Raw genomic sequence first — 20988 nt, forward strand, 5'->3', positions numbered from 1 at the left:
CTTTGCTTTTTGTCTTGGCTTAGATGGATTTAGATTCAGCAACACAGGCCATATTTTGTTCATTTTGTCTCCACCAATTCACCAATTTTAGTCAGTTTATTTGTCACGAAGAGTACTGCTTAGACCATGAAAACAGTTGTAGGCCTATATATGTATGTATGTATGACTTGAGCTTTGTTAAGTCTGAGAGACACTTAACTGACACCATCTTAACTTAAAGCCTACACATTTATTACAAAAAGCCTGCTTTACAAAATGGGAACATGGCAACTATTCAACATTTCAAAGATATTTTATGATGATACTTCAAGGTTCTGAATATGAGATTTCAAACAATAATATAGCAGCAAGCAGGTATTCTATGAATATAGTGGAGTAATAGTTTTCTTGAGCAAAGTCACACCCCTATGGATGTGTTGCAGTTTGAGTTTCTCAGGTCTTTTTGCGTGCATGTTAGTGCATACCTGTGCATGTTAGTGCACGTGAGTCGCCCCTGTTAAACCGTTGGCCCTCCCCATGTGTATAAACACACAAGGACCACCCACGCCCGAGATGGCACAGTGAAGTAAACAGCCTTCAGGTGAACACTGCCTTCCAGAACTTCCTCCACTGGAGAAACCACGTTTTTGGCAAAAAAGAAACAGTAATAAGACCAGAGCACATATGACTGGCCATGGAGACTACAGGCTCAAATCCTGGGCGGCCAGTGGCCCGTGAAAATATCCATTAAGTTTCAACGTTTTTACCGCTCTGTCAGTAGTGCGCCAATCCATCTATCTTTCTCAGTCCGACCGTGGAGCCAATGCTGGTCTAGCTTTACTGAGATGGAGAGCCCTAGGAGCTGCTAAAGGGCTTGACCCGGAACTGGCTTTTCTTCTCAATGTGTAAGTAACTTGATGGCTACATAATGATGCATGTCTGTTTACCTTAGTAACTAGCTACAGAAGGCATGATAACGTCAGCTAGCTTGCTGTTACTAATACTATGAATGTGTCCTGCAAATATTGCTGTCGCTAGCCGGCTAACTGTTAGCATTGCGGTTAAGCATATCACGGCAATGCTAGCTCTGGCTAACGGTTGTGGCTAGATTGTTTTTGTTGGCTCTCGTGTACTCAGGGGAACTTCTTTCAGTTGTGCTGGGCTTGTTGTGTTTTTAGTGGCCGCTTTCAAGGGGCTTCATATCACCATGCTGGCTGATACCTGAAGAACGGGGTGAGTTGTGGTCCAGGAAGCATTTTTGTTTTGTCTGAGATGCTAGTGGTCTAGTGCGACATCTAGAGGCAGTGACGATCGTTTTTCAAACCCTAAAGAAAGCATCTGAATATCTCATATACTGGAGTATGGTGATATAAAAGTAGTATTGCTTGGCCAAACATAATGTTTTTACCTACGTGTGACACAGAGCTCCAGTACCGGTTACTTTTTAGCCGAGCTAGCTGCTTGGCTCAAGGGATGCTAATGTCAGTCAGTGTTTGTCCACCACTTTGGTCCAAACAGAAATACCTCAATGACTACTTAAAGGATTGTCATGAAAATTTGGAGAGACGTTTATTGTTACCAGAGGATGAAGCCTGTGGTAAACATCCTCTGAAAACCACTTTTCTTCTAACACCACTTAAATTAATATGTTGAAACCAGCAAAACGAATCATTCTCATTAGCCTCAAGTGTGCTTTGTGTTGGTGCTAATTACCAGTGCTACATACCTAAACTAAGATTATGAATATGGTAAATACAATATTGTGCCTGCCAAACAGCAAAGAGCATGTTAGCATGCTGACATGGCATGGTTGTGGGCTCTCAGTTGTGTGTTTTCCCCTGTGTAGAAGCTTCTTCCCTTCTGGTGGTTTCAAGTGGAGAATGAACTATATGGAATCAGACATTTCAAGAAGGAAAGCAATTTAAACTTTAATAGATAACAGCAGAGATTAAAAGTTAAGGTTTTCTTATGCTGTGTACGTTGTGCCCACATTAGCATTTTGTTAGCATCACTGTTTTAAGTAAATCCCTAGCCCTCATTTGTATTGGTAGTTTGTGGTATGTCTAAGAAGACAAAATGTATCTTAGTGGACTAAATGCAACACACACTTGTTGATCCAGGTGAGGCAATAAATCTTGACTTTTCTTGTGTCACAGCTGTGACATCAGAGCCCCTACTGGCATCCAAACACAACAACTGGGCCTTAATGTAGATTCTTTAGAAACCACTGAGAGCAGCTGGGGGCAAACCAGTGTCTGCCAGTCTTGCTGCATCCACGGCAACCAAATAAACACAGCAGCAAACTGTCAGGTTAAACTTAAGCCTCGGCCGGGGTGATGTTTCAGTGTCACCAGAAAGCTAACCTTGCACGCTGGCAGATGCCAAATGTGTTCTGTTGGCATAAATCTGTTCGATTGCCTTTGACCCATGTCATTTACTTTTCTGTTTTCAGTGAGGAAATTTCATCAGCCATGTATCAAACTGCAGACAGCCACAGCAATAAGGTCAGGGAGATAGAAGGAAATAAGAAACCAATTAGTCAACACAGAATATCAGAGAATAAAATTATGTGCTAATGTTCAGAAACAGCCTGTCAAATAATCAAAATATACAAAAATGTTTGAGTAAGAATATCAGCCTGTGAATGAGTAGTGAGGGATAGACGCATGAACATTTTTTTTAAAATATACTTTTAAAAGTATTGGTCACTGCAGCCAGAATTTTATCTTTATATTATATTTATATTTTTGGTACTACTTTCCAATAAATCACCATTTGTAAAGGATTAAGAAGTTGCAACTATAAATAGCTTTATTGATGATTAATGCTTAATGCTTCAAAGATCAGTTATAAACCATTAATACATTTAATTAAAACATTTTTTTAAGAACCAGCAGCAAGTGTTTCACTAAAACACGACTTTAAAGTGATTTAAATTCATATAGACACAAACATGTTCAGTAGCTTGCATTTTGAATTTATTGCAAACATATGTAGGCTTGTCAGTCTACATTCCACTCATTTATCATTTTGCTTTCAAGTGTGTAAGTGCAAACACAGCACTTACTCCTCCTTTCAAGTTACCTCTCTGCTGTCATCCTGACCTTTGTCGTTTTCGGGGGCAGACATGCAACACAGTTGACATCAGGCGTAAAACATATAGCCTACAATGCAACTTTATGACTATACAGCCAATGAGACATTTCATTCAAATACGCACCCTTTTGCTTTGAACATTCACATTCACTTATCTCAAACCATCTCACCTTCACTTAACCCTCTTTCTTTAGACAAAAGCAAGCTTCAATACAGTCAGTTTCCCATATTTAACCTCAAAGTCAGCAGGTTTGTTGGAGGACATCTGGAAGAATGTTTTAAAACACATGATATTATCTATGTTACAGTGCATCTTTGGGCAAAATTCATCAGAAACTATTACAAATGTTTCACTTTACAATAAGTCGACATAGTGCTCCTGCTATCACCAAGGTTTACAGCCATTCATTGCTGTCAGTGCTGGCGACAAAATAGTGACAATCCAAGTGCATTAAGTACATTATTATTCACAGATAAAGGTCATACAAGAAACGAATAATAACCGGGAGAAAGATTTTTGTGAGTTGTATGTTTATGACAACATTAGAATAGCTGGTTTATTGGAGTTAACAAATTAAAATATATTTTTGATTTAGTTATTTTTCACAGGGTTTCAAAAATTATATGTTAATGTGCTAAAATAAATTCTCTGAAATTAGTAAAATATGTTTCTTATCTTCCACCTTTTTGGCTATTCAAGCACACACTTTTAAAACTCTATGACAGGAGGTAGACTATCACATCTCTCAATTTTGACTTGTTCATACTAAAAAAAAAATTGCTTTGGTTGCTTTATTCTTTGGATTCTTGGCAAAATTTATGGAGATTTTTAAAAATTTATTAAAAGTAATTTTTATACAACAGATCTTATAATTTTTAAATAAATACCTTTTTACTTGCACTGCTCTCTCCTGCTTGAGGGGCAAATTAATTTATAATAATAATGAAAATACTATTATTAAGAATGACAATGTGACCATTACATGTACAAATTTAAGTTACATTTCACCTCAAAATGCATTAAATGTTGCAACATCAAGTTGCTCTAAAGAGCAAACCATGTCCAATCTACTGCAATGTCAACAACAAGTCTTCCAAATCACTGCATGAAGTCATATCACTTATAATGAAATCAACTCATAGGGCAATTTTTTTATACAGTCTGTTGTCACAGAGGCATAATAACATGTATTTTACAGAATGAAGGTACATAGACTGACCAGCAGCTCCAAATACCTTTTTAAAATGTGTTTAGTTTTGAAACATGCTAAAAACAGCAATCTATCATTTGCATTATTTCTACATAGGATGCTGGTATATCTGAGTCAAGTAAAGCACAATAAACTATGATACCCCATTGCATATTCAAAAGGAAACAGGACAGATCTGTAAATCTTTAAATATTGTCTGCATGTTATCAGTTCATGGATAATTTTCATGAAAACCTCACTTTATACACATTTAAGTGAAAGAGGTCAAGGGGTTTAAACAAGAGAAAATGGTATTGCTGTGTGTAAAGTGTAAAGACACACCCAACACATACAGTCTGTACGCTCCTGTCTACAGCAAAGTAACATGACTCCTTGTTGTACGCTCACAGAATGCTGAAATGCCATACATAACTCTGCCACAAACACGAACACATTCAGACGCACACGCACTAACTCCCATCTCATTACACAAAAGTGTAAAATAAACCAACACCATTAGAGGAAGTTATCCCCTAATTGTCTGAGCTGGCTCTGACTCATTAGGCCCAACACTACTTAGTGACCTAAGTACACTGTTGAACCATAGTCCCAGCTCTGCTACATCTGAGCAACACACCTGGTGTGTTTCTCTGTTCTTCTCACTGTAACATGCAAGGAGCGTGCTTTTAAAAATTTAGCATACACCACTTCATACAGCGCATCAGTTGTGTATAGGTATTAGGAGCATTTTGTGAGTCATGACACAGGATACATTTAGAAGTAGAACATGAGCCACTAAGTCCTGAAAGACAAGAAAATGTTATTGTGAATGTGAAAAATAGTGTATTGTAGAGAGTAATAATTTGAGACACATGAATGTCAGATATATATAGAATTTGATTAATATTTACTTGTGACATCTCTAAAATATGATATTTTGAAATACAGTAATTTTAATTTCTCTTCTGACTTACTGTGAAAGAAAAGATGGAGTGATTCAACATTATCCTTAATTCTTTTAATTCAGTGCAGACATATGGTCCCTGTCCTCAGAAAACTGTGTAAAATATACATCATAGGTTTTATTTACTGTAATTAATTATCTTATTGTGTGAATTAAAGTAAGACTATGTAACCATGAAGCCACTGTGACCCTGACCTTGAGTCAATTGCTTAAAAACATCACTATTAGCAACCTTACTCAGGACCATGGATTTATTATGAGAACTGGGTACAGGACACCAAGATGCTGCCAATCCAGGATCATGGTGACAGGCTAAGCAAGGTAAGCTACTTCCTCAGTCATGAGGAAAGCTTGAGAGCTTTACCTTCAGACTTGGCTTTCTCTTCACCACAACAGTCTGGTGCAGCATCCTCATTACTGCTGATGTGATTGCTTGACGGCATCCTTTACCCCCGGTGCCTACCAGTGGGTTCTTTGCTTGCCAAAGATGTCACATTTGCAATAGAGGCTTTGAACATGTACCCAGGTTAACCTGGGTCTATTATCGATGCTTTCTGGGCTGCAAGGGAGTTTTTGTTGTAGTGTCACATTGGGATAAACTGGCAACAAAGCCAACTGGAAACCTCTCATGGTGAGGAAGAGTATGTTGTTTCCCTCTCGTTTTACCATGTGATAAAACCTCTGAAAGGGTTATCTGTGACATCCTAAAACATATTTTAACAGTAACTAAACTAGAGTGATAATGTCAGCAAATTGACTCGGTAATGTCAGTTAGTCCCTGTTGTACCATATCAAGACAGATTGTAGCAAGGTTGCACGTCATTGCTTATGAGTTGAACTTTTCATTGGTAAAAGGAAAATGTTTTTTTTTCTTTTCAAAAGTTACATAGACTTGCTTTAAAGACATGCTAACATTAAACTCAGTAATAAAATGGATGAGTAGCACTCAACTGTAATAGAAGACCTGCCTTGTTTCCTTTTGAATAGACATGGTGCAGGGCCCAAACAGCATTTCAACAGAGATAAGTGTTCATGACAGCAGCTGAATGGAAAGTATTACAAAGCTGATTCATATAGCAACATGGCAGAGCATTAGCCAGAGGACGTGGCCAAATGCGTTTACCCTACAAAGTGCTGCAATGCATAGAGAATACAGTAATGTCTGCTGCAAGGATAAACAACACAACGGAGTGGGGGTAGAAATTGTTATTGTTGGAAGTTGTCCGGGGGAGCACAGGGTGGAGTGATGGGTGAAAACTGCACTTACGGTGAATGAAGATTCTTCAAGGGAGATGTCTAAAGGTGATAAAGAAGAAATGAAACAAGTGTTCAAGTTAGATAAATGCAATGTAAACACAGTGTATTTTGAGAGGAAAAATTAATTTAATTTAAATATTATTCATTTTTGTCCAGTTGTGACATATAAGCCATTGTAATACAGTGATTTTTCAGTTTGCAGTTCCTGGTTGTGAACCAGCTGACCAGATTCAGCCAGATCACTGCCGGGGGGCACACTACTCGATTTGTTTATGTAGGAGTGCTGGAGATCGGCAGAGCTGTCCACCTCCTTCTCCCCGTTTAGGAAAAAGCAGAGGGGGAGGGGGCTATAAAAAGTTGACCCCATCTCAGCCCCACAGACTCGCTTCCAAGCTGGAGCTGCAGCAGCATCTGATCTCTCCGAGCAGCTGTCCTCTCCCTGCATCAGCACAACAAATACTTTACATTGCCTGACCTTTTCCTCCTGCATCACTATCCCAGCGATGCCCCCACGTCCCTCCGCCCCAAACACCCCCACAACCAGCAGCTACACACACATACACACACACACACGCACATACACACACACACACACACACACACACACACACACACACACACACACACACACTCACACCGTGTTCCCCTTCACACCACTACTCAACCCCATGCTAGGCCCCTGCCTGCCACACACCCAGCTGACATGAATCCCTCATGCTCATGCAGTTGTATTATTGCTCTGACACATTAGCTGAGAATCGACTGTGACTAGTTGTAAGTGTGTATCTGTAAGTGTATGAGAAACTGAGAATTAAATTTGGATTTGATGAAGAGTTGGCTGCAACTTGTACCAATGCAAAGAGCAAGGGAAGTTTTCTCTCTCTGTCAGCCTTTTGGTATTTCTTTCTATATTCTTTTTATACTTCTTCATTCTCCTTGCTTGCTTGTCCATTTTGGGAAACTCATTTATGACTTCATCTCCAGCAGAGTGGGTTTCTGCAATGATCTCCTACTGCCTGGTCTCGAAGTGGTCGCTAAACAACTGCATCAAATTGATAACTGGAAAATATATTACTGGTATTTTGAAGTCCTTACACTTAAATCTACTCTTTTAGACCTAAAGTAAAGCAGTGGGGAATAGAGATGCCCTGTTATTGTGCATGCTGTGCCCCGTTATTAGTGGGACACTTTAATGGAGCAGCGCCCTCATTAATGTTATTAGTTGCACCTGTGCTTTTCCTGCTATGGCATGTCAAACTGTCTGCCATGAACAACTTCTATGAAGTTTAACTTGGAAGTCAAAGTCACCAGAAAACAAAATGGCAGATGACTGAATGGTGTAACTATGTTACATACAGGGCATGTTTAGATTGTGCTTGATTGAGATCTGCCTCAGTTTTGCTTCACCCATTAGATCAGCACAACCTTTACAACCACAATTACAACATGGACTTACAGCCAACCCAACTTCAAGCTGAGCAGAGGTCTAATCAGCAACAAGTGAAAACACCTGTGAGAACCAGGCTAAGATGTGTATACTTAAAAGGTTTATGCAGACTTTTCTTATACTGGTTCAGTCAACATAGCATGGTAGAGATAAAATGTAAGCTTTAATCTGAAGTACAGCTGATGCTCACAAATTGCAGCTTAAAAGTTGAGCCAAGACAACAGACAACATTGAGCTGAGTGCTAAGTATAAGTTGAAAATGTTTTGTTTTTTTATTTTTTGTGAACCGACCATTTTAAACTGTGTAATTAGGTTGTTTTTTCCTGTAAATGTTTTTTTAAGTAGCCTATGACAAACTTATGAACATGTTCCACACCTATTTTGTTGAAAAGCCATTATAGTACAATCTCTGCTGTCACTTATTAAAAATGTATTATGAAAAATGACAGTAGCTACAGTACACTTTCCATGTTTTAATATTTTTTAGTACGCCAACTCTTGACTGAGGATTTCATGTCAGTATAATAAGCAGGCCTGTTCCAACTCATTTAGCAGGGAGAGAGTTCCACAAAATGTCATGAACAAGGAACGAACACATTAAAGAGCTGTAATGTTATCTGAGTAATTAAAGCATTTTATAACACTGATTAAGAATAACTCCAAGCAAGGTGTCACTGACTGGAATAGTTTCCTGTGACACCTTCCAGCCCTGAGAATAAACCATGTAAACAAACTCGTCTCACACTATCAAAATAGCCCGACGGTGTGTAATGCAGAGAAAAGGGACTTGCTGTGAGCTGCAATCTCCCAGCAATCTCCCAGCAAGCCCAGCCGCAGCTCAGTGGAGTCAGGTTGCCTGTCATGAAGCTACTGCATGTCTATTAACACTGACATGCCACTTCTGCAGCAGCCGAGTTGGTCTTGTGCTACACATTTACAACACAAAAATTAAGAAAAAAAAAAAGCTAGTAAGTAAGCTCAGTAGCTTCACACATGCGCAGGCCTCTCTGGCTTTTTTTTTTTTTTTTTTTAAGATTATTTTTTGGCATTTCTGCTTTATTTTATAGCAATAGTTGAGAGAGACAGGAAAGTCAGGGGAGAGAGAGGGAATGACCCAGGCCTGAACTGAACCTGGGCTGCTGCAGTAAGGACTCAGCCTTTGCACATGGTACGCGCTCTACCTGGTGAGCTACCGGGGCGCTCCGTCTCTCTGGCTTTTTACTCGAAAGCTGCATTTTTAGAGAGTGAAACAAACATTTGTACTGTCTAATAGTCATTTCATTCAATGCTACATGCAAATGAAACTATTTTTAACTTTTTGGTAGTTTTTGATAGGACTACACTTACTCATACTTGAGCAAGGTTCAATGCTATTCAAGTATTCTTGCCATCCCTCAGTGCAAGACTTGCATAACAACTGAACTGCAAACGTGCATTACAATGGCATATACAACAGTTATTAATGCATACAAATGCACCATTAGGCTTCAGTGAATATATAACAATTGACAGTGTACACACACTCAGTATAGAAGAGGGAATAACACTTAATCCACTGTACCTGTTCAAGTTAAAATGGATTTAGGGGTGTGTCCATCATTCACACAACTGTCACTCAAAATGTGGGATTTGTGCAAGCTTACATGTATGATGAGATATTTTCTTGGTCACCGATGCTCCACTACAAAACTCATTGTTGTTCCGTCAAAGGAAGGCGGGGCGATGATTCTTGGACCTTGTTGTGTCGTGATGCTGATAACCGGCTTCCTCTCGGAGCTTGCTGCACTTCCTCTGCTGGTCACATGTCCCAAACTCACAGGTAGATGCGGAGCCTCGCCTGTTGCACTGTAATATGCACTCTCTGCACCTGTTGTGTTACTTTCCAGCCTTGGGCTTTTGGCATTTTTTACCTTGTCTCCACCTGCATCCTCAGCGTGGCATGGAGACTGTGGAAACACCGCCTGAGCTGGGAGGGTGGGTGAGGGGATGAAGCTTGGGTAGATCATGTAGGTGGGGGCGTACGCTCCAGGGCTCAGTGTCAGTGGGGACAAAGAGAGAGGCACTGGAGGAACAGGGGCGATGGGTGCCACAGGTGAATGTGGCATGGGCACATCCACATACTGGCCTGTCTCAGGGTCAAACAGTCGCTTAGTGGTGGCCTGTATGGGAGTGTCGACCAGGTAATAGTGTCCTGTGGTGGGGTCCAAAAGCATCTTGCGCTGGGTTTGTGGGACTGTCTCTCCAGTAGGAGAGGTAGGTGACACAGTGGGAGAGAAGCACAACACCTGCTGCTGGGTTTGTGGCCTTGTTGTTGCTGCTGCTGCTGAGTGATGGTAGATGCTTGTAGCCGGGTACTCCAGGATTAACGGAGACCTTTTCTGCTCAGGCATCTTGCTGTCACTTGTCTGGGCTTGACTGACATTTGAATTCCCCTCCCTCGACACAGGCTCTCGATTCAGCAGTTTGATTTCGTTTGTATACCCCAGGCCTGGTATGGTTAAATAGTTCTCCGAGTCTGAGCAGCCCTGTGTGACAGTGGGATTACTGGCACTGATTTTGACCTTTCCCTGCTCCACCTGGCCGTGTTTCGGAGGCTCTATTTTCACTGACAGTGGAGTCGCCGGTGTCTTGGAGCTTTTCATAGTCGATGGTGTTTGCAGCGCGGGGCTTTGTAGAACAGAGTTACTAACTGAACTAATGCTGACATGAGCCTTACTGCTGTTGCCAAAATGAAGGACACTTCTGTTACTAAATGTTTTACTTTGCTGTGATTGTGTTTTAAAAGTGTCATCGTTATACGGGACATGTACAATATTCACAGTACCTTTCCCTTCCTGTGGTCTGCCTGTTTCTGTGCTATTTATCAGAGACCGTGGAATCCTGTCAGTGTTTGCTGTCTCCAGCTCGTCTGCTCCCTGCTCCTCCCTGGCAATAAGTGAAAGCACGTGGCTGTCTCTGATGGGTTGAGGAGCTTGAGTTTTACGCTTCCATTCATTTCTATCAAAAACATAAAGCTGCTCCATTGTTTTGACTGCAGCTTTAAGCTTCTCTAGCGCAGCTTGTTTTGGTACAGTAGGCTCATTTCTCCTCTCGACTGTCTCACCTGTGAACTTGTCCTGCCTCTGTTTTGTCAGCTTGGTTTCAGTGTTTGGTTGGGTTTCTGATTGGTCAGGGTGTAGCTGTTTGGATACAATAGGTGGCACCATGCTAGTCATACAGTGTGGTGGTGCATTTTCACTTTGGGATGTTTCAGATGGGACACCTTCCTCTTCTTGTTTCTGTGATTTAACATTTGTTTTAACAGAGTGGCATTTAATCACGATGGGAGATGGTAATACATGTTTAACCGGCTCCTTTTTGGCCTTTTCCTCAGGTTTTTCAGCTGCTGTGGAACATTTACTGTCACTATTACCCAGGTATGAGCTTTTTACTAATTTACGCACATCCCTGACATGATATATTGGTGTTTGAAACTTTTGGTGTTTTTGGCATTTGGTGTCCCTTATGTCTCTAACTGTGAAGTTGGGGATTTTATCTGTTGCAGATAAAATGTGGTATTTAGCATCACCTGCTGCCCTGAATGTGTTAACAGTGTTGTAACTTATTTTAGGGGTTAACAGGTTGGCAATATTCAGTGTACAGCCTTTATTTTCTTTCACACTTCTCAGGCATATTTTTATCTCAGGTGTTTTCCCCCCTTTCTCGTTTTCTTCTTTCTCTATTATTTTTCCATTATTGCCTGTTTTGAACTCTTTTTCACTCTTCTGTGGGACAGCAGGTGTGTCTGTGACAGGTGTGTGGCTTGCTAAGTCTTCTGTAAAATCCTTCTCTTTTGAAAGAAGACGGCAGCTCGGAACAAAAACCAGTTTTGTCAGCATGCTGCTGGTGTCTAAATCTTCCTTTGCTGTAGTCTGTGCGTCACTTGCAGCTGTGTGCTCAGCCTCCTTTACAGGTTCTGGCTCATCTACTTTCAATGAATTAAATGCACTACTCTGGCTGTGGCTGAGCGCTGCTTTTGGAGGCTCATGTTGTCCCTTTTCTGAGTCATCCGGTGCTTTGTTGCTTTTCTGCTCCTCTGCCGGCTCATAAGAACTGGGTCTGCTGCCCTCCAGGTGTTGGTCATCAGCAGAATTAACAGTGAATCCTGAGCCTGATTCTGAGGTTTGTCTTTGCAAGCCTCTTCCCAGACCCCTATCTGGGGAGAGTGCTGGGTATGTGTCACAAAGTTCACCCCTTTCCATTTTGCGCTCCTGTTCAAACTGCATCTTTTTGGAAATCACATTTTTCAACAGACTTGATGCAAAAATTGCCCTCTTGTGTGTGTCCCCCATGCTGTCTGTGTGATGAGATTGCATCTCACTTCCTGATCTCCCAGTAACCTCGTTGGATCGCGTGTTCTTGGAGCATTTTGGACGCCTGGTTCCTTCGGGTGCTTCGACGTTGCAGCGGAAATTCAGCGTCACTCCACGCTGCTTTTGCTGAACTGGATCTTTCAGTTCGACCTTTTTGCTCGAGGAGGAAGACTGTTGAGAAGTTGTTCTCTTGTTCAATGCGGACTTACCATGCCTCTTACTTTCCACAGTCTTATTCATTTCCAGTCTTGCGCTCGAAGTCTTGTGCGCAATTACGCTCCGCTCTCTTCCCCGCGATATGTTTCCATAATTCCAGTCCACATAGGCTGACCACTTATTCAGCCCATATTCCGACATAGAGGACTCGCTAGAGGTGCTAAGATTGATGGTATCGAAGTATGGACATGCCAAGCTCCGGAAAGACTTGGCGGTTAAATTACGCACCTCTTTATCAGCGTCATCTAGCTCACTGATGGAGCTGGACGCTCCGCTGGAATACTCATTAATATCTTTCCGTCTCAGTTTGGTTGCAAGGTGCTGACGGCCCGGAGCAGGGATGAAATATTGGGCTCTATCGCCCGAGGGCCCCGCTCTGGCGCCAGAGCTCACAAAAGAGAAGTGGCTCCTGTCTCCAAAGTGTTTCGTGTAACTACAGGTGCTGTTGTCAGGGATACCGACGGGCTCGTTCACCGCTCTGGAGGAGGTTTTTATTGATAGATGAATTTTCCCCGTATTTTCGTCCCCGCAAATTTGGTTTTTGCACACGCTCTCATCTGAACTGGCGCATTTGTCCGAGTCACAAAGATCACTCTCCTCCTCCTGCTCGGTGCTGACAACTGCTCCACCGAGATTAGACTGCACTTTCGCCTGGCTCCTGCCCTCCAGTATCAAAGTCCCCTCCTGCGTTTCATCGCTCTCAAAAGAGGCGTAATCCACAAAGGAATAGACCAGGTTGTCGTCTTCAAAATCCCAACAGGTCCCTCGCCCCAGGTCGTAATCTACGTCGTGGTCGAGCTCGGTCAACTGGATTTCGTGCGTGGTGATATAGTGAGACTCGTCCTCCACGGTGTCGGAGCCGCAGTGGTCGGACAGCACCCCGTCATCAGACTCCGTTTTGCTGTTCAGATACATGTCCGTGTACTGGAGCTCATCACTCTCACTGCACACATGCTCGCTGCAGTCACTCGGGGCGAGCTCGGCCTGGAGCAGCTTGTCATTCTCTGAGCCCGGATCAGTGTTGGGAAGTTTGGTCAGAGTTTCCAGTGGAGGCTCACCCGAGACAGGCGCGGAGACGGAGGCCCGCTTGTCCTCCGTCCCCTGCTTGGAGCTGTCGTATTTGATAACGGAGAGCTGGTTCCCCTCGCCAGTGAAAGTAACCTTCACTGTTCTTGCCCCGTCCGGTTTCATGTCCAGATCCACATAGTTGGACTCGTCGCTTTTTGTCTCGGTGGTCTGGCCTCTACTGTCCGTGTTGTCCTTATCTTTGTCCTCTGGGAGCAGCTTCCTGTGAAGTCCGGTGTCATCTAGGTAAGTGAGAGTTTCCTCCGCTGCTTCCATTTAGTCCGGTCTTACCGTCAGGTGGTCCTCGTTTACGATGTTATCCTGACACAGGACGGGAAAACTCTGCAGGCTTGAGCCACAGGAGGACGGAGAGCGAGGGGGGTGAGTGGGTGAGCGAGAGAGGGAGAGAGAGAGAGAGAGGGGAGAGGTAGAGAGAGAGAGAAATGGGGGGAGTCCCAAAGAAAATCCCCTGACGATTTCTCTGTGATGTAGAGAGGCTGTCTTATACTTTGTGTAACATTTTCAAAGTTTTTTTTTGTTTGCTCAAAGAGAAGCTAGGTGGTCTAATGAAAGTAACTAATAAAAAGTGCCAAGATTCAGCACCTTTCCTGGGAGAACAGCTCCTCTGCTGGACCACCAGAATCCATTAAAATTACTTTTTTACTCAAATAACAGTGGCTGTTGGATATCCAGTGGCTTTAATTGTGAAGCACTTTGTCTTTATCTTTATGGAGCAGGATTAAATTCAAGTGTGAGGCTCCCTACTGACAACAACTGTTTGTCTTAATTTATTATATAAATATAAAGAGTTAATATGAGTTAATTTGCTTTTAGTTCATTTACATTTAGCACCTTAATGCCTGAGATACTGTATGTTAAAGTTAGAATGATTATATGGCTGTTGTACACTCTAGTTCATGTTAGAGTTGTATTCAGTTAATTATGTAGTGATAACACACAGTATTTCTGTTTAGGTAAAAAACAGCCCCAGTTTTGTGGATAAAAATAAAATCACTGACTTTAGTTTATTATTATTATTCAAAAAACTGATATATATTGGACAAAGGTTATACAGCCTAACAGCCATCAGCTTTTAAAGATTGTTGTCTAATTACTGTAAGTACTGTGAGTTCATATTGAGTTATGAATTTTGTTTTCTTGGAATAATAAATGTATCATCCACCGACTGGTTGTTCTCACAGGAGGGACAAAAGTACAATACAATGTCAAGAAAAAAAAAAGAAGCGACACTTACAGTATTGGCACTAATAGTATTTGTGGAAAGAAGAATGCACTAGCGTTCTGCCCACCCGTTGAAACAGCTGTCTGCCCTCAGTGGAGAGAAATATTCACCACCAGCTGGTGCCACTCAGCTGAAATAATTTACTATAAGTTCTTCCATTCATCTGCGGATGTAGCGTGAGATTTGTGTCAGTCTTTTCTGTCCAGAGCTCATGTGCTCAGTGTCCGACCACTGGGCCAATGTGGGGTTTGTTGAAAGCTGGACAAAAGTATATTGAGAAAAAGGATGTTTGATATCAGGAACAATGATGAATTAGGCTGTTTTTGCATAATAATGATTCAGTTTTTGGAGCTCTGTACAAGTGTTGAAAACACAAGTGTTGCTTCTGGACATGGCCCCAGATTGGTGGTATGCAGCAGGGAGGGGTTGGGCCAACAGTTGCTCCATGTGGAGGGCACACTGACAGCAATATCAAGGACAGAGGCCACCAGTATAAACCCTTTGTCACCCTTTAATCCCACTTTTACCCTCAGTGTCATTAATGTGGTGTAACCTCTTAGAAATCTTTTTCTCAGCAGGGATGGAAACAAGTATATTTACTCAAGTGCTCTACTTAAACACAAGTTTGAGATTGAGTGTTTGTTACTTTATACTTTGCTCCACTTTTCAGAGGGAGAAATCTCGTACTTTTAACTGCACTACATTAATTTGACAGCTGTAGTTACTAGTCACTTTATGGATTAAGACTTAAAAAAATATGCACATTGAAAATCAACACATTGTTGCAATTCAATCAGTGGTTTGTGACCTTTTTGGCGTGTTGTCCCTTAAAAGAAGTGAATAGTCAGGGCCCATCGTCATGTTTCAGATGTCTATGAGTTGTTAGCTGTTTCACCGACAAGACATTTCCCCTCCAAATGACTGTTCCAGGCCTAACGAGGTTAAATTATCCAGTATTTCATAAATCAAAAAAACAAAGATTAGAGAAGTCCGAAAAGGAGGCCCGACCCCTAGTTTGGGAACCACTGGACCAAAATGCTGAACTGCATATAAAGGAGTTAAAACTTGCTCCACTTCAACCAGCTACAACAGTAAAAGTGCTCATGCACTGACTGACTGAGACCACTCCCATCAGGATAGAAAAGTTTCATCTCATCGTAGGATAAAGGTGATCTCTCAGAACAACTTTGTATTGATTTGCAGTGACCCTTCACTCTAACTGGACAAGTGGACCCAAACCATGCCAGTAAAATATCAGCATAGCAGAGCCACCAGATCCCCTCACTGCAGGGGTGAAGCATTCAGGCTTGTACCGTTCTTTTGGTGTACGCCACACATGCACTCACCCACTTGTTGAGAATATGGTGGAGGATGACTCATCTGACCCTATCGTGTTTTTCCACATCTCTGTAGATAAGTCCCTATGCTTTCAGCATAACTGAACTCATGTGAACTCATGTGCATTCATCTCTCTAATGAGGAGTTTATGCACTGCAAACCTACTATAACATCCCTCTCCATGTAACTGTTGATGGACTTTTGTTGCTGACACAGTCTGATCAGGTCCTGCATTGACATTCTCAGTCACTTGAGGAAGAGTTGCTCTTCTATTTCATCTTACATACCGCATAATGCTCCATCATCATCATATGTGTGCTGTCGACCACAATGTCCAACCCTATTTACTTTCCCATAGATCTAAATGCAGATGTCACTTCAGTCACTTTTCCTATTGAAACACTAGTCAGTTGAGCAGTTTTTGTGACTGAAGCTCCTGCAATGTGACAATCAACCAGAATCAGAATCAGCTGGGCTTGCTCAGCATTTTTTTTTACCAGCCACAGAGCATGGCCTGATGTTTACTGCTTAATTGTCCCATGCAGTGCACATGTGTGGAAGCATCTGCATTCATTATGTTTCTCCACTCATTTATTCAGGGTTTTCCTTTAATTTGTCACCCATGTGTACAAAATACCTCTTTTCTGCACTTTTCACTTAAGTATGAGTTTAATGCTGGACTTTTGCTTGTAACGAGTATTTTTACATTAATGTATTAGTAAATTTACTAAGTAAAAGAAGTAAGTACTGCTCTCACCACTGTTTTTGAAGCGTTTAATATCTAATAGATGAAGCCTGTCAGTGTCTCTACTGCCAAGCAAAGACAAGCAACAGTAAACTACTAAAGGTCATGACTCAAGGTTGGATTTCACATCATCAAATTATACCTATAATTAAACTGCATAACAGTACTTTAATACCATAGAATCTTTTCTACTAGTAAATCCTCTTAGTGAAGTGTTAGAACAAGTGATAAAATGAATTGAATTAAAGTTACTTTTATGGATGTCATGCAGTTATTGTACAAATACCACTGTAGCTGTGCTGTGACAGTCCTGATGAGAAAATCCTGTGTGGAAAAACATTGCACATGTGGCATGCATTTCCTCAAAGGCTGAGCTGTTAAAGTTTTAATTTTTCTCTTTCTCTGCCAAACCATGAACGTACACAGGTTGAAGTGACCTCCACAAAGCTGATAAATTTAGGTAGCTATTTAAAATGGGAACACCACTCACACAAGCACGTTGAGATCAGTTTCTTACAGTGGCTACATTAAAAAACAGCAGGTGTTAAATCATGAGCACCATTAATCAAAGCCACCAACAGTCTAAGTGAAGACCTTTTCAACCCTCGCTCTCACCCTCACACATCAGATGTTGATATAGAGAAGTCACTGCTGAGAATCAATACACAATGTGTACCTACTCCCAGTGTTAACAAGTGTTGATTTTACACTAAAAGTTACTGCGTGGTCGGACATTCGCAGAGCTGACATGAAAGTGTTTGATAAACCCAGGGCCTGTGTGTGCTCCTGGGAAAGATGTAGGTTTTTACTTTTTCTTCATTACATTTATTAATTATATTTATTCCTTCATCACGTTTGTTATATTGCATATATATACTGCTTTATTAATGCCCAGGGGCTATTCACAATCCAGCAGTATATATAAAGTCAATAAAATGAACAGTTTCAACTTTAAAGTGATGTAAATTAGAGCATCAATAATTATAATCCAATTAAATACTCTATTCTGAAAGGGGCAATTCTGCATAATAAGAACCTACTTACTTTTGATACTTTAAGTGTATTATGATGCTAATGCTTTTGTACTTAAAATATTTGAATGTAACAGTATATCTGCTTCTTCCATCACTGTTGATTATTTTATTTTAAAAGTTAAGATTCATTCAGACTCATGTGGCACATCCCAGACTCCATACTCGAAATACATTTAAATACATATTATTATTATTATTATTATTATGGTTTATTAATAAGATAGCCTGTTGTTGATTTAATGCAAAATTAGTTGAATGTCCAAAACAGGATCTCACAGTTGAGGTTTTCCAGTCATTACCAGCGGTGGAAGAAGCATTGAGATCCTTTGCTGAAGTAAAAGTAGAGCTTCCATAGTTACAATTAATAGTAATATACTAAAAATGAAACTGTATTACAGGGTTAATTCTATTTTACTGCATTATTATATTAAAGAAAATTTTAATTTTATTTGAAATACAAGATTTTGGCCTTGAAATATAAATTACATCAATAATACTGAGCACAGACTGATTCATTATTTGTACAATATCAGGATATGTTTGTTTTTTTGTGAGGTCGTGCCTTCTAGCAGTGACAGTGAGTTTGTGACACTGACCTCTGCGCCTTCTGCAGCTTCTGACTGGGAACTGGAGAAGTTTGAGAGCTTGAACACCTGCTGTGAGGCAGTCACCAGCAGCCAGACGCTGCTCTTCTCCAGGTTACCTCCACCCCCCACCTCCCAGCCCTCAAGGGTTTCATGGTTCAAAGGGTAAAAGGTTGTCTTTGGATTTGAAAGTGTCGTATGTGAGCTAGTTCAGTAGATGTAAGGGATTAGAGCGTCACCCTAAACCACCGATAATGACAATTCTGTTAAGAAGGATAACTGATCACTGTGAGTATTTAATCACTTTTACTGGTGAATTTATAAATATGACAGATGTGATGACGCGACACATTTATTGAGGCATTTATGTCCAAATGAAGCTGAAGAAGTGTATTTTTACGATACAGGAAAAGCCGCCATATTGTTTTGTCAAGTCAGTTATAGCCCAGTCAAACCTCAGAAATTTGCATCGATATCTGACCTTTTAAACTGACTCGCTAACATGAACACACAAGTGACAGTTTCTAAATCAAAGACAACATGTAGCAGTTTTGAAAGCTGGAATAAACACAGTGGAGGATGTATGAATAGAGGGTCTTGTTTTATACAGATAATATAGATTATAAAGATTATAATTAATTTACTAGTACCACTTTCTAATAAAACTCCCATTATAAAAGGCTTATAAGATGTAATAAACTGCTTCATTAATGTTTAATTAATGCTTGATAGATCATTGATAAGCCATTATCAGTTGATCATTGATTGCAGATCATCTGGACCAAAATTCATTTAATAAAAACTTTCTAATATTTACAAATGCCGACTTGGAAGATTATCGTAAAAAAAAAAAAATCTCAATGAATTGTAACCATTAACAACCACATAACTGATGTCTTATTGGAAAGTTAAAAAAAACACCTTTTTTTGTTTATTAAAACATCACAAACATTTATTATTATTATTATTAGTATTAGTATTATTATTCATTATAACCAAATATATTAACACCATCAAAAAGCCTTTCTTACAACATTGCAACCCAAATGTTGCTGTATTAATAGCATCAACAAATAACTATCAATAAAGTCATTAGCTGCTACCAAACTCTATAGAGGATGCCTCATTAGAAAATGGTCTCAATTTACTTTATAAGAGTTAAAAGTTCAACATCAGTCTTGATACATCGGATGGCACCAAAGTTTAAATAAAAACTAAATCCTACACATTTTCATAAAATACCTGGAGTGTTAATATTACCAAACCAAATCTGTTTACCACATACTGTAATAATGGTTATTATTACTGTCATTACCATTAGGTCTGATTACAGTTTACAGGTGTTACAGTTGTAGTATACCTTAACGTTACCTGTTACCAATTGAATCTGTTTGGTGGCTTGCACAATAACCACACTGCAACTCCTTAAACTGACGTTATTCTGCAGATTCACTGCTTATTTAACTTTTTGGTGTGTATTTTACATGTCATGGTTTCAGTTACAGCAGCGTTATGTTCAGAAATTGTACTCTAAAAAACATAGCGTAGTCTGTTTTACAAGTGTAAACCTACAAGGAAAATAGACCACAGATGGCAGTTATTGAACTTAATTTATCTTGATATTTCTGTGTGTGTGTGTGTGTGTGTGTGTGTGTGTGTGTGTGTGTGTGTGTGGGAGCCTTGCTTTATTTGATACAAAAGCAATCAGTAACACTTCACTTTAAGTCCGTCTATTCCGCATTTAAGAGCAGAATATAAACATTTAATAAATGGTTTATAAGACAATATAATGTAGTTATAAGCAGATATAAATTAATACATTTAAAATGTTCATGTATGTAGTCTACAGTATTTTGAACAGTTAGAACTTCTCCCATAAGGAGACAAAAGTGTTTTACTATATTGTCATTCATTATCTGTTTATACAGCAGTCTGTACTCCTGGGTGTCCACAGGAGGAGGTATGTTTAGTGACAAATACACTTTCAGTGTTTCAGCTGTTTAACAGTGATTATTTTTGTACAAGCTGTTTTGAAGTTCCCTCTCACCACTGTTAGATGCTTCATTTTGATTTGTGACTAGGCCAAATAAAAAAGGAAATTTTATTGCGTTCATAAAGTTGTACAGACATCCAAGACATGAGCAAAATGTAATAAAATGACATTCACTGTGTCAACGGTCACAAGTGACAGACATCTGTTCATGTTTGTTAAAGGCAAACAGATCTTGCAGATATATTTGCATTTCATAGAAAATAAGTGAAAAGGTGTTTCCAGAGCCTTAATTACATCTTTATGGTTGTCTAGAAAGAAATAGTGTTTGCTGTAGCGTCATCTGGTTTCAGCTTGCACGTGTCCTGAGTGTTTCAGGGATACTCTAGCCTAAAAACAGCAATGCTAGATGCAGAGCTGTCATGAATTATGCCAGCAATGGCAGACATGTACGGTTGCTCCCTTCTGGCAATGGGTATTTGGTTTCA

General features: G+C 40.3%; 1 protein-coding gene across 2 annotated transcripts; it reads right to left on the reverse strand.

The window, feature by feature from the left end:
* Nucleotides 1–6034: 6034 nt before the first annotated feature.
* LOC111231463 lies at nt 6035–13929 on the reverse strand. Of its 2 annotated transcripts, none has more exons than XM_022758561.1 (2): nt 9577–13929; nt 6035–6525 (listed from the first exon to the last, which is right to left on the reverse strand). In XM_022758561.1, exon 1 carries the CDS (start codon nt 13840–13842, stop codon nt 9601–9603), a length of 4242 nt encoding a protein of 1413 aa, XP_022614282.1. In that variant the 5' UTR covers nt 13843–13929; the 3' UTR covers nt 6035–6525; nt 9577–9600. The 2 variants fall into 2 exon arrangements, with proteins under 2 accessions (XP_022614282.1, XP_022614283.1); XM_022758562.1 differs by lacking the exon at nt 6035–6525 and adding an exon at nt 8842–8859.
* Between the last annotated feature and the right edge of the window lie 7059 nt (nt 13930–20988).

This window comes from Seriola dumerili, unplaced genomic scaffold (assembly GCF_002260705.1).
Source record: "Seriola dumerili isolate Sdu_G_001 unplaced genomic scaffold, Sdu_1.0 BDQW01000301.1, whole genome shotgun sequence".
Lineage (NCBI taxonomy): Eukaryota > Metazoa > Chordata > Actinopteri > Carangiformes > Carangidae > Seriola > Seriola dumerili.

Coding starts and splice junctions, on each gene's coding strand:
- LOC111231463 (XM_022758561.1), bottom strand. CDS start 13,842: ATGGAAGCAGCGGAGGAAACTCTCACTTACCTAGATGACACCGGACTT.